The 19,936-nt window shown below is 45.9% G+C and overlaps 1 protein-coding gene across 3 annotated transcripts; it reads right to left on the reverse strand.

The window, feature by feature from the left end:
* Window positions 1-1,088: 1,088 nt before the first annotated feature.
* etnk1 (ethanolamine kinase 1) lies at window positions 1,089-19,762 on the reverse strand. 3 transcript variants are annotated; one of them, XM_080538647.1, is made up of 8 exons: window positions 19,537-19,762; window positions 17,026-17,285; window positions 15,928-16,068; window positions 14,545-14,687; window positions 11,285-11,368; window positions 10,369-10,529; window positions 3,961-4,034; window positions 1,089-3,723 (listed from the first exon to the last, which is right to left on the reverse strand). In XM_080538647.1, exons 1-8 carry the CDS (start codon window positions 19,681-19,683, stop codon window positions 3,651-3,653), a joined length of 1,083 nt encoding a protein of 360 aa, XP_080394773.1. In that variant the 5' UTR covers window positions 19,684-19,762; the 3' UTR covers window positions 1,089-3,650. The 3 variants fall into 3 exon arrangements, 2 of the variants coding, with proteins under 2 accessions (XP_080394773.1, XP_080394774.1); XR_013937639.1 differs by lacking the exons at window positions 1,089-3,723; window positions 3,961-4,034 and adding an exon at window positions 12,475-13,722 and having other exon boundaries at window positions 10,478-10,529; XM_080538648.1 differs by lacking the exons at window positions 1,089-3,723; window positions 3,961-4,034; window positions 10,369-10,529; window positions 11,285-11,368 and adding an exon at window positions 11,456-13,722.
* Between the last annotated feature and the right edge of the window lie 174 nt (window positions 19,763-19,936).

Here is a 19,936-nt window from a genome sequence, read left to right on the forward strand (position 1 = left end):
TTGGCAACCTGTAGTCTCAATTCATCCATCTTATTCGTCAGGGACCTGACGTTGGATAGGAAAATACTCAGCAAAGCAGGTTTGTCTGGGCTCCTCTTTAGCCTAGCTAACAGGCCTGCTCTGCAGCCCCGTCGTTGCTTGCGGTCCTTACGCCGACGTTTGCGCCTCAGGGTAGGGACTGAGTACCAAGGTTCTCCCGGTAAGCGGGCGATGTCGTGATAAATCCTTTGTTGCTTCAGGAACTCCGCTGTTACTGTCTTCTCGTTTTGCGTGCCAACTTCTAGTAAGTCGTGCCTGCTGTAGGTACTATTTACACAACCGTTCCCTATAAGTACTAAAATAAAAATGTACATACAAATGCACTTAAAAACACTAAAGAACACCAGTTTTGGTGACATCAGTCGGGTGTGTGGTCTCCAAGTGACGTTTCAACTTGCTAGGCTTCATGCTATCTGCCGCTAAAGTTTTGAGACAGAGGACACACAGTGGTCGTTCCTCCGCACCGACCACATTAGACGTGAAGCCCAGGGAGAGGTATGTATCGTCATACTTTCTTGACTTTGGCTTTGGGACGTTTGTCATGACTCATGGGCTCCTTCGCTTTTCGTTTAGCTTCTGGCTCTTTCATAAACTTATCCATTGTTGTTGTTGCTGCTAGATAGCTGGAATGATGGGGAGGGAGAGCGCGCTTCAATGACGTGAATGGAGCCCCTCTGGGCTCGCGCCCCCTCGCTGCCTCTTTGTTACAGTTTATGGCCTGCGCTCCATTCAGGTTCTCATTTTTATCATCCAACGCCCACAACACCCCTGATGGTAACCTTAAGCAAGCAGTGTTTGTTTACAGCTCTTGTGTGTGCATTTTTTTCCCCTCCCATATTATTTCTGCGCCCCCCCTGCAGTACCCCCGCGCCCCACAGTTTGGGAAACACTGCTCTAGACATTCAATTTACTGTTGTGAAGTTTGAATCTTAAATGTAGAAAAATGTCTTATTACATATAATAATTTTCTCACAAAATACAGGAAGAGGAAGGAATCTGGATGGATGGATAGATAGATTGATGGATATAGATTAATAGAAAGAAATGAGAAAGGGTAATATACTTTATTCTTCTTTGAAAGCACTTGTGTACAGTATTCAAATGTTACGTTATTTCACAGTTTACCCCAGATTTCTTCTTTTTTTTTTTTTTTTTTACGTAACAGCAATGTTTAGAAAAAGAAACTCCCTCTATGTACAGTCATTCACATTTGACACCGTTCAAGCTAAGATATTACATTTGTTTTAAAATGTACATATACACATATGCTACAATTGCCAGAGAAGATCAACACCATCATTATACACATTTCTTTACAATGTTAGATAAGCACACCAGAAGCATTTTGTGAGCTGGAAAAATGTTACATGGTTTTTTACAAGCTGTTACAGTGGTCGCGCATTCATTTCAAAGTGAAATGGAAAAAGGTAATTCTGCCCAACAGATTTCAGATGAAAAGAGAAGGGTTCCATGATTCTTTAGAACATTCCAGTTGTGTGCATCTGTACAATCTTCCATTCATAGACGATGTGTGATCCCTGTGTGCATGATAACATGGCAAAAAGGTCTGCAGACAAGAGGACCCAATACAGGAACATAATTCATAAGCACGAAAGGACCGAATCCCAATTTGAGAATATGAGCTTGTGAATCAAATTTGATGTTAGCTGTGGATTCACAGTTGAAGTTACAGAGCACAAGCATATCTCAAATTAAGATTTGGCTGGAAAACAACTAACTGTTGTTGCTGACCCCTAGTCCATCTCCTAGTGAGTATATCTGACACTACCCTAGAGAACAGAGCTAGATAGGACAACCGTACTGACAATCAAATATAATCACATCAAAAATATAGGCAAGCGCAAAAATAGAGGTTCAGTAATGCCTGGCGAGTGAGTTGTTTCTTTGCTACAGTAGGTTGGGTTAACATTGCAGGGGCTACTCAAGAACAACTGTAGGTAGGCATGGTAGAAGTATGAATGGAAAATACATAATATCAAGTGGTCTCTTCATGGAGGAATATATGCTGCAGCCACAGCATATCAAACCCGAATGACGTCGGGGCAGACACACTCCCAACATACTCTCAAAGACCTCCGGACACAGTTTCACTTTAAATAGGTATAAAAACTGCACTTTTTAAAAAGTAAATATTATACATCATTATCATTATCATTATTATTATTATTATCATCATTATTTCTAAATGGAAAAATACAATGTGCATTATATACATGCAAAACAAAAACAGCACTTTGGTGTAAGGGTTTGTCGTTTACCTTTTCAATTGAACTTTGTTATTGTAAAGAAACCTCCTCAACCAAGAGCCGCGTTAAAAAACAGAGAGATGGATAATAACACGGGCGAGATACTGTGTCATAGTGGCTCGATCAGAAAGGAAACAACATTCAGAGACAAAGACACGACACCAATGTTGTTGGTCCTCCAATCACATCGCTCTCGCCACAACTCCATCATCATACAGGGACTGTTGTTGACCAGACCCCCAACCAGACACGCCTAAATCTGGACTAACTACAGTATTCAAACGGAGAATCTCCATTAAAAGTGCTTTCCACTCCAACAATAGGCTTAATCTGTGTCCGGGAAATCTCCCAGTTTTTAGGCTTTAGTCACAAAAACCAAGACTGAACCTAAATCTGGACTACAAACCACCGTCAGCGATGACAGTATTTAGTCTCCATAGTTCAGGGCTTATTCTGGATCTACGTGACGGCCCCATTAAGGTTACATGAGAAAAACTAACTGAAACTACGTTGTTGTTTTTTTTACTTTCAGTCAAACTACAGTCTAGTAACGTAACGCAACGCAAGTGCTTGTTTCACGCGGGGGGGAAGTGGATGTAAACATAGATGCACTCCCTTGTCTTTCCAAGGAGCCTGGGTAACTGACGCTACAGTCTTGCCAGAGTCGTAAATAATAATAATCATAATAATAATAATATTATACGACTTTTGAGTCTAACCAATCCATCGACATATATATGCGTGACTATCCCAGTCCACCAGTGACTTGGTCACACATACACCCCCCTCTCCGACACATTCCTGGTTGAGATAGAGAGATGGAAAGAGAGAAAGAGAGAGAGAGAGAGCCAGGGCAAGGAGACGTGTCTCATCTAACATCAGAGTTGGTCCAGGTCTCCTCTGCTAGCTAGCTCTCCGGGGGCACAAGAATGTGGGGCTAAAGCGGGAGAAGGCCCCCAGAAATTTCACACTTAAATAACCAGATTTCACATCGGACATTTCTGCTTGGTTGTTCCTGTCCACACAAAGCAGGCCCTTGTTGTTTTGTTGTCTGTGTATTTGGTCAGTGGGAGGACTGGGTCTCACAGACGTCGTCTCGGCGCAGCACATGGTTGTATAGGCTATTATAGACAACGACTTGTAGGAATTGGTTATGGATTTTTGGCTATGTGGTGAATGTATGTTGGGTTACACACAGTCTCTACAGATAGGTGTTCAGTCTCTAGTGAATGCTGAATGAAATCCACACGTGCAGAAGCTGGGCTTGCTGGCTCTTCCATTTGGCCCCTAGGGGGAGCTCTACGGTGGACAAGTGAGGACCAGGGGGGGTGGGGGCGGGGACTTTTATTCTGGAAAGTTCAGCGCTGCCACCTCCGGTTTCATCTTGAAGTACTGGTTGAAGCGGAGGACCGCATATCTGAAAGGAGGACAGGAAGTCATCAGCAATGGCTGTGTCCATAACATACCTCGATATAACAGTCAGCAGAGAGGAGACATATCATAGTATGGCATTCAAGGACAAACAAGGAAAGTATTCATGGTGTTCACATCCTTGCACAGTTGATATTGTTGATATGCTGTCATTGTTACAGTACATGCAGTGCTTTATATCTGTAAAGTCATATCAAGTCAGTGGATTCAAAAAGCCACTTACCCCAGAAAGTCAAAATCAATGGTGGAGAACTGGGCCTGAATAAGAGCCCAGAGCCCCCAGAAGAAGTGAGACGCCTGCAGAGAGGGGGGGGGGGGCGGAGAGAGAGAGAGGGAGGGCGGAGAGAGATATTTGTATTCATCATCAATGGGAGTTTTTCCATTCAACTCAATGGTGCCACTTTAAAAAAAAAAAAAAAATTGTTGCCAAGCCAAATATGACAAAGGCAATCACTACGACAACAACACAACAACAAGGGAGGTGGTGAAAGCAGAATCACACTGAACATCCAGGGGGGTATTCCATCAACGTCACTAAAGGAAAATCCAGGCTTATTTTGATCATTTTGATATTTCTTGTGAGACTTAAATCTTGCGGGATTGATCAAAATAAGCCTAGATTGTCCTTTAACGACGTTGATGGAATACCCCCCAGGCCTCCATCTTGACAGTAAACAAACGTGGGTGTAGCCAATGCAAAGAGGAGGGATTGAGAGAGTCTCAGGTGAGGTAACCACCCTTAAGTTCAAGTTTCTTTAGTGAATATTCTTTATGCAGTTTGTGAAACTGAAATACAAGAATATTTACAGTCACGTCAACATCAATGAAATACGACATACAAATATAATAACTTAGTGAATCTTGAGTATTTATCAACACAGTCTATGGCGGTGATGGGTAAGGCTAAAACGTTCATCCTATGTTATTTGGCATTCAGGAGACCTGTAAAGAATGGGATGGGTGATGTTTTGTATCTTGCTGTTCTTGTTTTGGGGATCTCGAATTGGGTACTGTTTCTGGTTTGGCGATTTGATATTTGGGCTCTGGTAGGTGGCAGCCAGGCTCTGAAGGGGGAATTCATAACACCCAAGGCAAAGTCCTTGCACAGTGTATGTCTTCTGTCTTGGAGGGTAGGTAGTGACAGGGTTTGGAGTGCGTTGTGGTAACTGGAGTATGCTCTGCCAATGATGATTCGACAGGCCCGTTTCTTTACCACACACACACACACACACACACACACACTGTCTTACTGGATCCCCCTAGGAGGTTGCTAAGAACAATACTTGCACGTTCTAAACTGGTACGGTGGGTTACGGCCAAACAGTATCCATTTGTTGAGCCTAACCCACGACAAGAACACCCCTCTGCCGCCTGGGGACCAGCGCCATTGTCCTTACACAACACCATTCAAGAAAGACCTGTTTCGATCCCCTTACGTTTTGGAAGGTCATCATCATAGCTACAGTGACATTGGACCCTGGTCCTGGAGAGCCGCAGGACTGCGTGCCTTTGTCCCCGCTCTGCAGTGGTTCTGTCCATCACTTGCTATTAAGAGAGTGTTGTTCTACATCTAGACAGCCTATGGGCTGACTGGGATGAGTGTTTCTTGCCATCATGAGGACGAGAGATTGTTAAGTGCATATGTATGCACACAAGTGCTGGTGGATTATGGTACTATTCAATTACCATACGCCAGGGTACTTTGTGAATTCCTGTAGTGCTACCTATAGTGAAAACTGCTGTTTGAGGATGTTGTATTATTCATATGTATGTTGAGCAGCAAATTAAGTTAATTAAACTATCTTCACAAAGGAGGTTCTACGGCACAATGCTTCTCTCAAGGTCCTTTAGTAGAAGGAACGGGGCTTAAGTGTATTTATTGTTTCTTTAACACTAGAACCGCCAGAGGGCGCTGTATACCTAAAACCGCCAACGGGTCAAATTGACGTCTGTGCCTGGCTACGGCATTTCTAGTATCCGAGCCTACAACAAAATGTACTCTGTCATTGTATTAAGGCATTGTGTTCACAAATGAATATTTCAAGTCATAAAATGGTGTTGGTCCTCTTGTTTTATAATTTAAGTATCTTTGACAACACTCATCGCTTTGCCTGTACGTCAATGTCAATCAGTCAAAAATAACACTGGAATGCCCCGCGGTGGCGTAGCGGTCTAAGCACTAGCCACTAGTGCAAGCTGCCCACCGGGGACTGGGATCAAATCCCGGTCTCGCCAGATCCGGAAATGGCCGAGGCACACAGGGAGCGGCATATTGAGCGGCCGCTCCAGAGGGCGGTATAGGACTATTTCCGGACAAGGATCCGTCGCGCAACAGCGCCCCCGGGGTGCCGGAATAACGGTACTGGGCTCGAGGAGCCAGTCAGCTAGTCTGCCTGGCGATCTCCTCTGGGGCTGCCGGCCACGGGGTCGTGCGGCGGATCCTACGCAATAGGCAGGGGATAATTGGATGCTAGGTTGGGTTCAATTGGATACCAAATTGGGTGAAAAAGGGATAAAATCTGAAAAACAAATAAAAAATAAATAAAAAATAACACTGGAAATGGGTAGGCTATTAGAAGAATATTTAGATGGTGTGATAGGCGTAAAACGTCATTCACCACATAAAAAACTAAATTAACAAAGTACCTACCCCAAATGGACCATAATAACCACAGCATCAGCCTATGTTGCAACAGAATGTGACGAAAGAAAGCGCGCCTCCTGGGATGTCTCAGTCGCTGAGCTGAAGGCATTTATTGCTCTGCTATATGTGAGGGGTGCATACTGCCGGAAAAAACTTTGAAATTGAAAGTTTCTGGTCGGAGAAATGGGGAAATGCCTTTTTCAACTCCACATTATCTCAGAACCGGTTTCGGGAGATCATGCGCTTTCTGCGCTTTGACAGGAAGGAGACCCGACGCTCCCGGTTGACCACCGACAGGTTTGCGCTCATGGCTGAAGTGTGGGAGAGATTCAGACAAAACTGCATCTCATGCTACAAGCCAGGGCAGAACATCACCGTGGACGAACAGCTGTTCCCGACGAAAACAAGGTGCCGGTTCACGCAATATATGCCCAACAAGCCAGATCAATTTGGAATTAAGTTTTGGCTGGCTGCAGATGTTGAGAGCAAATACCTGCTGAATGGCTTCCCATACCTGGGTAAGGATACAAGCAGACCAGCCACGCAGTCCCTCGGAGAGAATGAGTAGACTTTGAATCATATCATTGTAATTGCTAGGCAACGACATAAACAATACAATGCCGCGTAGAGGGACTATTGTTTGTGCCGTTGCCTATAGCGGTTATAATGCATTTTTATATGTGGGTCGATTTGACGTTGTGGCGGTTATAGGTATAAATGCCTGTATTTTTTATTTAGATGTATCTATACCATATTTAATAATAGGAAGTGCAACACAACACCATTTTAGGAAAAGTCAAAGACAGGGGGACTTCAATATTTTATTAAAACATAGTTATGTACAATTGAAAAACCCACTTGGGTCAAATTGACGTCATGGCGGTTCTAGTGTTAAGTACTCATTCCTTTGAACTAGGGAAATAGCTACCTGGGAGATAGTACTGTGTGTGTTTGAGGAAACACACAAACACACACACACACACACACACGCTATGCTGACCACCTGACTATGGGTGACTAGCCTAGTCAATGAACCACCCGTGATTCAATCCCAAACCCCCACAAAAAAACACAAACACACACATTCTTGTGTGATTAGTTTCTTGTGTTTGGTAAATACCGTCTGTCTGCGCCGACCCTGGTCCCCTAAGGGGGGTTTACAGAGGTCAAAGGGCAGACATCGAAGTCAGAGTTCCATCAAAGAGACTGTGACTTATCATCTGACGGAGGTTTAGAAGGAAGCCTGCCCTTTACCTCGCAACGCAACTTCGTTCTCAGCCAAAAAGGAGTGCTTTGGTTTTTGTTGTAGGCTGATTGTTTCACGTTTCTTTCCACCATCCAACATATTTCAACTCTAACATTATTTAGACCTTTTTCGAATGACCAACCTTTTGATACCGTTTAACGGCATGACTACTGTCTACTGACTACTATGGGATCTAGAGCCTTCAGCCATTCTGCTCCCCGCCTCTGGAACTCTCTGCCACCTAACATACGCAATATGGACACTCTCACCATTTTCAAATCCAGTCTTAAAACACACCTTTTCACAATGGCTTACTTGGTTTGATCTCCTGTATTTTGTTTGTTGTTATATCTGATTTTGCTGTTTTTATCTCATTTTGCTTTGTTGATTTTAATGTTTTGATATGTGGTTTTAAACTGTGTCCTTGAGAGCCTTGAAAGGCACCCATAAATAAAATGTATTATTATTATTATTATTAACAGCGTTTATTGATTAGAAGCAGAGCAGCACTCTATGTTCTTCTCTCGGGAGGGGCCTAGAATTACTGAGGGGCCCTCGGTTACCCTGTGAAACTAGAGCAGGTCAGTAAGGCCGCGAGCCATCGAAATCAATCAACAATGGGATAAAGATCGCAGCCATGCGCTGTTCTGAAAACAGATATCGCTGAAGTCTGGGAGAAGAACTGAAACGTACAAAATGATATTGGATATTTGGTCTGGGAATACTTAAAGAAACGTAGAAATGGTTTAGGAAGCAATTGACGCGAGTATTTCTGTTCCCACGTGTCCAGAGAGGTTCTATTGTTCTTCGTCCTCTGCGACAGCAATCTATTCATTCTGAATCTGTAAGGGGCGAGTATGAAAAGTGCAACCCGGCGGGGTTTGAACCGAGGATCTTCGGCATGGATGCCGCAAACGTAAACCATTACACCAAGATGACATCCTCGTGGTACGAGGGCTATAACCCGGGCTTGGAAGTCGCCGGTAGGGCTCCCTCGTCACATGAGGGTGATTCCCAAATCACCTCCGCTACACACGGGCACTCTGTAGAGATGGTCTCTAGTGTGACAGTGGGAGGTTGTGGGGAGCATGGCGCGTTCTGGCCTGCAGAGGGAGCCAGACTGTATTATATATATATATAACTATATTCCAGGCGGCGCAGAGGTGCGGCGGTGGTGCGCCTCCTGCCGCGAGTGTCAATTAGTCAATCCCCCGGCGGTGCCCAGGGCGCCGTTGCGGCCCCTCCCCGTGGTCGAGGCACCATTCGATCGTATTGGCATGGATATTATCGGGCCATTTGAACGTTGCGCACAGGGCTATCGGTTGGTGTTAGTCCTCATAGACTACGCGACTCGATATCCCGAGGCAATACCGCTTCGTACTATCTCTGCAAAGAGTGTAGCACAGGCGTTATTTCAGGTCATCTCCCGGGTGGGGATCCCGAAAGAGATCCTCACCGACCAAGGCACTAACTTTATGTCACGAACACTTAGGGAACTCTACGGGTTGTTAGACATTAAGGCGGTCCGAACAAGCGTGTATCACCCGGCCACCGACGGGCTGTGTGAGTGGTTCAATCGGACGCTTAAGTCAATGATCCGTAAATTATAAGTGGTTAGACCCTCTGTTGTTCGCAGTGCGGGAAGTACCCCAGGCTTCCACAGGGTTTTCCCCCTTTGAGCTCCTGTACAGGCGCAAGCCACGGGGCGTCCTAGAACTGATTAAAGAAAGCTGGGAGGAGGGGTCTAGTGACAGTAAAAATGAAATTCAATACGTCCTGGACCTGCATGCAAAGCTGGGGTACATCCTGGGAGGCGGGGAGGTGCGGCCGCAGATTGATAAAACCGCCGCGATCGCCGCCGCCCCGCGGCCCAGGACCCGGAAGGGCGTGAGGCGGTTCCTGGGACTGGCCAGCCCCCTCACCGACCTGACCCGGAAGGGGGCCCCAGATCCGGTTCAATGGACCGAGCTGTGCCAAGTGGCGTTCGATGGGATTAAGAACGCCCTCTGTGGAGAGACAGTCTTGTATGCTCCTAACTTTAATATTCATTTTTCTCTGCAGACAGACGCGTCGGATAGAGGGCTGGGGGCGGTGCTGACCCAGCGGGTGGAGGTAGCCGACCGTCCGGTGCTGTACCTGAGCCGTAAGCTGTCGGAGCGGGAGGGCAGGTACAGCACGGTGGAGAAGGAGTGTCTGGCCATTCGGTGGACGGTCGGCGCCCTCCGGTACTACCTGCTGGGGCGCTCGTTCACCCTCTATTCCGACCATGCTCCCCTACAGTGGCTCCACCGCATGAAGGACACCAACGCGAGGATCACTCTGTGGTACCTCGCGTTGCAACCCTTTCACTTTACAGTGGTTCATAGACCGGTGGCGCAGACGGTCATGGCCGACTTCCTCTCCCGTGCAGGGGGGGGGGGGGGGGTGGGAGTAGGCTAACGGCCGGTTGTGCCCCCGGCTGACCGAGTCCCGAAAGGGGACGCAGCGGGCGTGACGTGCACAGACGGCCGCACGCTATCCGTATTGGTTGCCTGCATTTATTATTTTAAAAGACTGGTGACGCTGCTAAAGCTGTGACTGAAATAAAACGTGTTGCTTACACCGTTCCTCTGTGTCGACCTCCCTCTGTGCCTAGAGACCTTTACAGAGGTGCTCTACTCTGTAGAGATGGTCTCTAGTGTGACAGTGGGAGGTGCTCTACTCTGTAAAGATGGTCTCTAGTGTGACAGTGGGAGACTCACCAGAGCGAAGCGGTTGACCTGTACGTAGAGCACCTCCACCTCAGTGTCCGTCACCTGGCTGTCTGGGCCCTTGTGGTCTTTATAGGCCTCCAGGTAGGAGCGCAGCCACTCCAGCTGGAAGCTCCGCTGTGGGTAGTGGCTGTAGTCCACCTCATTCAGACCTGAAACACACACACACAGACACGCACACAATGCAGTCCATTACACACACACACACACACACACACACACACACACACACACACACACACAATTAACAAAACGGTAAAAACAGAGGTTGATGCATCAGCATCACTGGCCCCCACCAATAATAATAATACTAATAGTTCTTCAGAATGTTTCCAGTGTCATAATGACTGAATATACAATGCATAATGTACATAACATACAGAGTTTTTTTTGTTTTTGTTTTTCAGATTTGATCTCTTTTTCACCCAATTGAACCCAACCTAGCATCCAATTATCCCCTGCCTATTGCGTAGGATCCGCCGCACGACCCCGTGGCCGGCAGCCCCAGAGGAGGCCGCCAGGCAGACTAGCTGACTGGCTCCTCGAGCCCAGCACCGTTATTCCGGCACCCAGGGGGCGGTGTTGCGCGACGGATCCTTGTCCGGAAATACTCCTATACCGCCCTCGGGAGCGGCCGCCCAATATGCCGCTCCCCGTGTGTGCCCCGGCCATATCCGGATCTGGCGAGCTGGGATTCGATCCCAGTCCCCGGTGGGCAGCTTGCACTAGTGGCCAGTGCTTAGACCGCTACACCACCGCGGGGCTGCATAACATACAGAGTTAACTCAACACTCATACTTGAATTAGAATCAGAATGGCTTTTACTACATCTTACTGTAAGTAAGTACACAAGAGTAAAATGATATGCCTTTGGTTCCATCAACACCGATGTGATGGGAAAGCTTACCTGCAAATTCATTGAAGTGGTTCCCAATATCATAGGCTTGGTAATTGTACCCAGCGTACTCGTAGTCTATGAACTTTACATTACCTGAAGGGCAGAGGAGAGGGAGGCTTGTTTAGAACGAGACAGGAGGCACGTCACATTGAAATGATAAAGCTATGTATTCATTCACCCATTATTAAATCCCTGTCTATAGATGGGTGTTACATCTGATGTCTGACTGATGGACAGCCCTACTGGGGCTCGGAGGGTAAGGAGTAAGAGTTTGCATTTTGAGGATGAGGAGCTGCAGATGAAGATGTTTGAGAAGAAGGCAGAAAAGAGAGAGTTGATTATAACCAAGAGAGAGACACACGTGTCCTACAGACACACATGTGCAAAGACAGTAACAGCATGCAGTTACTTGAAAAACTAGAAATTCACCAAATGTGGGGGGGGTTTCCTGCAGATAAGAGAGGAGGAAGCAATCCCAAGATGCAACACGTGGGTCGGCCACGTGACAGAATTTTTTTGCGTATTAGCCACAAACAAGGAAGGGAAAGTTAACAACTTTGTTCTAGGAAAGCACAAACTAAATGAGCTCACTCAAGACGCTGTCGCACAAGGTACAACGAAAGGGAAGTATTTAACACAACCACATTCTTTTTTCATTCTCTGCATTTCTCTAGCCATGGCAAGTTGGGTTGCAAATGGATCGAATTGGGGTGGTTTGAGTAGAGGTCATGCGTTGAGAAAGACTGACAGAAAGATCAACACAAAAAAAGATGGAACATGAAAAAACATGCGTTAAAGGGAGAGAGAGACAAGACTGCCCCCTAGAGAAGAAACCGAGCTCTGCATCTGACTGCACTGTTGAAGAACAGTGAACCATTCTGTTATTAGTTGAAAGGTGATTTCAAAATACAAAGCCTTACCCCTATCTCCCTAGCAAATACCCTGACATTGGTGTACATATGGGTATTGTTGAAAAGTACTTTTGAAATGAATAATCCGTTTTTTTAGTCTAGACAGTGTTTTTGGCTTAGAGGATTAGCCTACATTGTTTGTGTTTGTGTTTGTGTGTGTGTTTGTGTGTGTGTGTGTGTGTGTGTGTGTGTGTGTGTGTGTGTGTGTGTCTGTGCTCAGTCAATTTTTACAGTTTGTTCTGATATTGACAGAGTGCTGCTACAGAGAAAGACACGTGAGATGGTTACCGGGCGCGGTGCGGTCCTAGCCGGACACAACAGTACACCTCCAGTCAGTGGCAATAGCCCTGTGCAGCAGACAAGAGATTTTGGCAAACTTACATCACGCACACACACACACACACACACTTTCACTCACACACACTCTTTCACTCACACACACACACCTCACTGCATGAACGCGGCTGCCAACCTCTCTTTCCTCTACCTTGGCCTCATACAGACACGCTTCCCCTTTACACAACACTCCCCTTCAATCCTCAACTGTCATTGGTCCTCGCAGGACCCAATGGCATGACACCTCCCTACTTCTATGCAAATTGTTAGAGAGAAGTAGCTTCCTGTTGTATGCAGAATGACTGGTTTTAACCTCAGCGACTAGGGTAGAATTTGACTCTCTTTCTCTCTCTCTCTCTCTTTCTCTCTCTCTGTCACCTGACTTGACAGAGCAGAGAGAGAAACACACAGAGGTTTTTTGGGGTCTGACGGACAGTTTCTCCTTTGGAGAGACATAACAAACCTACTCTCTTGTTAGGTGAACCAAGGGTTCTCATAGGAGCCATCCCGAATGGAGGGAAGTTACAAGAAATGTCAAGCTTAACTATACTTCAGCTAAAATTGGTTGGTTGGTAAGGGGGCACGGCTTCTGCTTAGAGAAGAGGCTTCCCTCTTCTCCCATAGATAGGCTAAATTCCAAATCAAACCCTTGGGCCTCCCAATTTGTCTTGTTAAATGGGTATGAACTAGGGGGCTTCATTTGGAAGCTAAGCTATTTGGAAAGATGTGGTCTCGTTTCTACTTTCCTGTCCTTTTATAGGTCACTAGACTCCCTCTAGTGTGGTTCAGGGAGCTAAATTAGGTCTAGTACTGCATTGGAGAGTGGTAGGAAACTGGAGAGATCTGAAAAGAGCTAGTACTGCACTGGAGCGGTCTGAAAAAGCTGATACTGCACTGGTGTGGTCTGTAAAAACAACTAGTACTGCACTGGTGTGGTCTGTAAAAACAACTAGTACTGCACTGGTGTGGTCTGTAAAAACAACTAGTACTGCACTGGTGTGGTCTGTAAAAACAACTAGTAGTGGTCTGTAAAAACAACTAGTACTGCATCAGAGAGCGGTAGCTCGTACTGCTGCGGAGCAGTGAACTGGGTGGGACCCTTCAGAGCTGAGTGTGTCTGTGTCTCTGTCTCGGTCAGCCCCTCTGGCCAAGGGCAGGGCAGGGCAGCGCCCGCTGCTGCTGCTGTTGTTGCTGTCACTCCTAGGAGAGAAAAGCTGGAGACAAGGAGCTGTGAGATCACCCCTCCCCTCGCCACGGCAGCGGCGATGGGGTAGACAGCTCCCCCCCTCCACCCTCCCCCTCCACCCTCCCTCACCCGTACTCCAACCCTCCCTTCACCCCCTCCTCCCCCCTCGGTAGCTGCAGGTAAGACTCAGACACAGCTACCCCTCCCGAACCACCCTCCCTTACCCATTCCCTCAGGTTTATCATCACAGTTGTGTGTAATGGTGAGCATCCTCTTTGACTTGGTGGAGGTCGTTAGTACGAGGCATTCACAGCATAACAAAAAACAACAACATTCCCAAAAAGCACCACAAAAAAAACAATGAGAATAAAACAGGGTTACGTACAGAGCCCTGTGTTACTGATATGCAACCCTGTTCAACCAGAAGTCATGAAACCATGGCAAAGCCTGTTTAGCTTGAGATGGATGGTTTGGGAACAGTAAAGCCAGGCCCAGAGAATTAGAATTAGTAGAGTGAACAGACCACAGCTTTTTTTTGTTTCCTCGGTGGCACACAAAATGGCGGGGTCAAAGGAATGCGTATGGAACACAATCAAATCGGGTCCACCAACTGCGGCTGCCGTACCCACCACAGAACCGTGACCCTTTTTGCTAGAAATGAGAATATCCCTTCTACTAATTCTAGTCCTGTGACTAAAGCCCGGGTGTTCCTCTGGGTGAGTGTGACTGGGCAGTGCAGTAGTGCAGTAACAGGCCTACCTACCTGTGAGCGGTGTGGGGTATACAGTAGCCTAGGTCTAGTCTAGTGTGTGTGCAGGGCTGTGGGCGGGACTCACCTCCGTCCTGGTTGAAGATGATGTTCTTACACAGCAGGTCGTTGTGGCAGAGCACCACCGGGGAGCCCAGCACCGACAGGCTCTGCTGGAGCCACACCATCTCACCCCTCAGACGTCTGGAGCTCGGAACCTCCACGTTCAACCTGGGGAGAGGGAGGAGGGGGGGGGGAGAGGGGGAGGGAGGAGGGGGGGGGGGGGGGGGGGGGGGGGGGGGGAGAGGGGGAGGGGGGGGGGGGGGGGAGAGGGAGGGGGAGAGGGGGAAGGGAGGAGTGGAGTGGGAGACACATGTCATCTCAGAGGCATTTCACATGTTATGCAAGTCTGAAAAACATTGTTACATAATCTCAAATCCATGTGACTTTTCACTTAGACAGAGGAAAGAAACATATTATTCTCAGGTATTTCTACGCACACCTGGGGGCTATGTGGGGAACATCACTCATCTGCGACACGCCACAGGCAACTGTCATGTTGCGCAAGTGGACTTCATCGTTGAAGTTATGTCATGTGTAGGGCCAGAAGGAATATGCAACAGACGATTCCCCTTCACCAGACCACTGTTGAAAACATCTAAAGGAAACACCGCGCCAGACACTCCCGCGTTCCGCCCAATGCTCGGAAGGAAAAAGATTAACCCTGTGTGTTTTGAAGGTCGGCTGGACCAAGGCTATCAGACGGAAGTTAAACCATCTTAAAATGGACGATTCTGCAAAGGACGATATTCCCCTCCAGCCCAGAGATATTATCAGAAAGGTAAATCAACAGAACATATGGAATGAATTAAAAGTCAAACCAAATATTGAGGGGCAGCCCCACCCCTAAAGATTCAACTTGGCCCTGGTTATACGAGATCACAATCTCGTTCACCAGACCTGTGTTGAAAACATGGGAAACACTGCACCACCAGACACTCCCACGTCCCACCAAATGCTCGGAAGGAAAAGATTAATCAGGTCTGATGGGCCAACGTGTCAAATACAGTAAAGTGAGAAAGTATAGCCAGCAAGGCTTCTTCACTTAGCTAGCCAGAAAGAAGGTAGCTCGGTTTAGCCACTTTAACTGGTTTGCTCAAGTAAATGTTTTTGCTTGAACACCACGCCTTTCTGATGTGTGATTCGCTTACATCAAATCATTTGCTTACATCAAACAATAATAACTTAACTCCGCAAATTCACTCCCACAAAGGTTTGAGTTGGTGCTGTTCCAGGCTTATTTCTGCTGTGTGTAACACCTTGAGAACGACGTTAGATTCCGTGAGAGCTTCGTAGCACTGACATAATTGTTTGTTCCTAGCTCACAACAGACTTGGAAGATGATGGAAGTGACTCAACACTCTTGAGGAACTCCCCTCTGATCTACGGTAGATCTTGACAACTGCCTCACCTCTGGTTCATTTCAGGGTCCTCGAAGCATTTGGGCGCCAGAGCGAAGAGTTTGCCCATCTTCGTCCACAGGTTCGCCTGGGGCACCCAACCGTTGTGGGCATGGATGGCGTGGTACTTGGCCAGCTGCCTGGCGATGAGCCTGTGGGGTGGTAAAGGGAAGAGAGACTGTGACAGGAAGTCATGAGAAGGGACTTTCTACGTACAGTATCAATGCCAAATCGTATGGTAAGACAGTATTATAGACCACGTTAGCCTAGTGACCTAAATTTAAGGGGTGGCTTTGACGCATCAGTGTCATCAGGTGCGTCAGTGTCTTTACTGTTGTACCTGATAATATTATATGTAAATGATATGCAAGTGTAGCCTGAGAATGACACTGTTTATGCTTACGCAAGTTTCTTTGTTCTTTGTTGTTCTTTCAGGTTTGGCTGTATCTATTTAATGTTCAGCATAGCCTGGAGGTGTGCCTCGGGGATGAGTGAAAAGCACTGTACCACTACACCACGCCGTAGTGTGGATACGCTGGGAGACAATGAGAGTAGAATGCCGTGTTGTAGAAGAGGGACTGTCTGGGTAGGCTTAACCTGAATTGTAGGCTTAACCTGAATTGTGGATGAAGAATTTCTGGGAGGCCAGGCATTCCAGGCCTAATCAGCATATTTACTCTTGTACCTGATAATATTATATGGAAATGGTATGCAAGTGTAGCCTGAGAATTAACAATTTATGCTTAATCCAATTTCGTTTGTTGTGGTCAGGTGTGACTATCTGTTTAAAGCTCAGAATGGCCCAGAGGTGTGCCTCAGGGATGGGTGCAAAGCACTGTAGATGTACCACACAAACTAGATGTAGTTTTGTGTGTGCCTGGGGCAACGGTAGCCTAGAGGTTAGAGAGGCCGGCTAGCAATCGCTGGTACATTCCCAGCCTCAGGAGGGAGCTGCATGTGCCCTCTAACAAGGCACTTAACCCCTAATTGCTCCAGGGCCGCAGACTATAGCTGACCCTGTGCCTAAAGCGAAAATAACAAATCACAATTGACTGACAAGTTAATTGCATGGCAAATAAAACATTCTTTCTTCTTCTTTCTTCTTCTACCTGAACATGGGCAGGCTGCGGATGTGCTCGGGTTCGAGTGCCTGTCCCTGTAGGAACTCGTAACACAAGCCGTTGTTGAAGGTGCAGTAGAGGCGGGGCGCGCAGCGGTGAGCTTGGAGCACCCGGAAACTCTTCACCTCGTTCTCTCGGTCCACGAAGAGCTCCGTCTTGTTGCCATAGATACGAACCAGGACCACGTCTTTCATCACCCCGCCAATGTAGCAGCCCAGAAGCTTGTTGGTTATTCCGTCTGTGAAGAACTTGGGAGAGAGAGAGAGAGAGCGTATCATAATTACCAATGCTTCAGGCAAAATGAAAACATCTAATTGTTACAGATGTTTGAACTCTGAACAATTCACTGTCAGCTGTCTCTCTGTGTAAACACTTAAGACACTTTCAGCAAATTCAAGGAAAATATACAAAATGTAATGTGCTGTGCACTCCAATCTCTGCCATTCGGTAGGCCAATACCACTACCCACATCATCACTGAAATCCTCACCACGGATTTAAGCTAATTGTGTTGTGCCTTTCATACGTGATTATGACCAAATTTGGATATGCTGGGAGACAATGAGAGTAGAATGCCGTGTTGTAGAGGACGGATTGTCTGGGTAGGCTTAACCTGAATTGTTTCCCGGATGAAACTGGGAACACTTGTGGGGGGCCAGGCATTCCAGGCCTAATCACGTACCCTATCAGGGATAGACGATGAGCGAGAGGAACGTCAGGAATTTTATTTTGCAGGAGCAGAGCAATGGCTGGCATGTGCTGAGTCTCCACTTCTTCCTCATTGATGAATACAAACAGGGTGGCACCACACCCCCTCTGGCTGTGTTTACCTAGAGTTACCACACCCACATTTTGTGATGTGTTGTCAAGGAAACCACGCCTCCATTCTGTTTTTATTTTGGATGGGTGGGTGGTGTGTCTCCATTGTGTGTGTGTGTCTCTCTGTACGGTAAATTGTCCCGCCCTCTTTTACGAGTTCAAGGTGGCATGACCAACTCATTCTATTTGTTTACACAACTGTAGCCCAAATGGTCAGGTTTGTAAAAGTTTGCCATAACAAACCACATGATCGGAGGAGGCTGTGGATGGAAAATTGCCTGATGCAAATAGCCTACTACTTCACAATTTCTTAGATTCCAACAATTGACTGACAAGTTGATTGCATGGCAATAAATCAAGTAAAAGAAAATCTCCAGTACCCCCCTGTACATTTTCTCTACTATAAATTTAAATAAATGATAAGAATAAGAATAAGAATCATTAATAAATAAAGGTAATTCTTCTGACTCTAACTGTCAATGGCACCTGATTTTGGCATAGATTACTTTTTCGTATGATGACTGATGGATAGATGATTCACTTACTTCAAGACAAATGTATTTGTTGTAAACTGCTTTGGATAAAAGGCGTCTGCTAAATGCCAAAAATGTAAATGTAACTGCATGGTAACTAGAGTTGAGGTGGAATAAGGCACAGTTCAGATTTCAAAAGAGCCATTACTATGCCATTTCAAATCAATTAGCCTCCTAATGTAGGCTACTGTGCAACAGCATGTTGACAAAGTATTGTTACTGCATGGTTACTATAGAGGCAACACAATGTGAAGTGTGACTGACTCATCCATTGTTTCTGAAGTGAATACTGAAATTGAAATGGAATTCACTTCAACTCTGTTTTATATAGCCTAAATGCAATACAAATAATTAACTTGTTCACCACATATTACACGCCACCATGTATAAGTGCTAATATAAGACTAAATAATAACACAAACTAAAAATAGGTTGTGGTTAGAAAGTCATGATCAGTTATGTAATAGTATAACTTTATGCCCTAAGGGTATTTCATTGATCTCACCTCTTTTTCTTCCCAAACATGAAACAGACACAGAAATACAGTTGCCTCAATTGAAATGAACTTTCCTCCTCATCATAGCTAGGTTCATGGAAACATTGTAACCTTGAAAACCTTCTAGATTCAATTGCGTTTATTTATTTATATATATATATATATATTTATATATATATATACATTTGAAAAAAGATAGGTTATGAACGAGAATGTTCCACGTCTTATGCGCCCACTGTCTGGGTCGTTAATTCTATCGTGTTTGACGTATAGTAGTATATATAAAGGTAATATATATATAGTAGGCCTACAGCGTTATATATATATATATATATATATATATATATATATATATTTATATTTATATATTATTTATTATTTATTTATATATATATAAACTCCTGGTTCTGAACGATACATTACTGACTGAATGAATGCATGCATGTTGTTACGTCAGGCGGCCTTGAATTCAATCTTTATCCTAGTAGCAAGTTGACGCAGCTCCTATTTAAAAAGGCGCAAGACCTTCCGTTTCTGAATTATGTAAGAGCTTGCAAGGTATGCATTACAGGACACATGACGACTCTGACTCATTTACGGTCAACGTACAACTTATTCAAAACGAATCCACCGAATGTGACGAATGAAATACCTTTATTTTGACCTCAGATGGTTTCCAATTCGGTCTCAGTTCCTTGATCAGTCTCAGTGCACCAGATCTGTAATCGTTCTCGTATAAAGTGACATCTATTTTGGGAACAGCTGGAGCCTCGTCAGGTACGTGAATGTAGTTGGCCATTATAACAGGTATTTTGGCAGAAGATCACTGTTGGCGGCTGCAAATGCGTATGGATGAGATCTTGCTTGGGTGCGGGTGTAAAAGCCTAGCTGAGTCGATGTGCGGCAACGCCTCTCAGAAAATCCCACCCCGAAAAAGAACAGCCACGCGTTGCATTCTGGTCAAATCATGACTCATTTGCTGCCCCTGACGTTGCTGATGTCGACACCGATAATCCTGATAATCCCAGTCATATGACTGAAATGTTACATGG

This window comes from Nansenia antarctica, assembly GCF_963989245.1.
Source record: "Nansenia antarctica genome assembly, chromosome: 8".
Taxonomy (NCBI): domain Eukaryota; kingdom Metazoa; phylum Chordata; class Actinopteri; order Argentiniformes; family Microstomatidae; genus Nansenia; species Nansenia antarctica.

What these genes read in the sequence shown, in the direction of transcription:
- etnk1 (XM_080538647.1), bottom strand. Translation starts at nt 19,683, where the DNA reads ATGGCCAACTACATTCACGTACCTGACGAGGCTCCAGCTGTTCCCAAA. An exon ending in GACCCTGAAATGAACCAGAG is followed by an intron (nt 14,688 to 15,927) that starts GTGAGGCAGTTG and finishes CCCTCTCCCCAG; the next exon opens with GTTGAACGTGGAGGTTCCGA. An exon ending in ATTGATTTTGACTTTCTGGG is followed by an intron (nt 3,724 to 3,960) that starts GTAAGTGGCTTT and finishes TCCTCCTTTCAG; the next exon opens with ATATGCGGTCCTCCGCTTCA.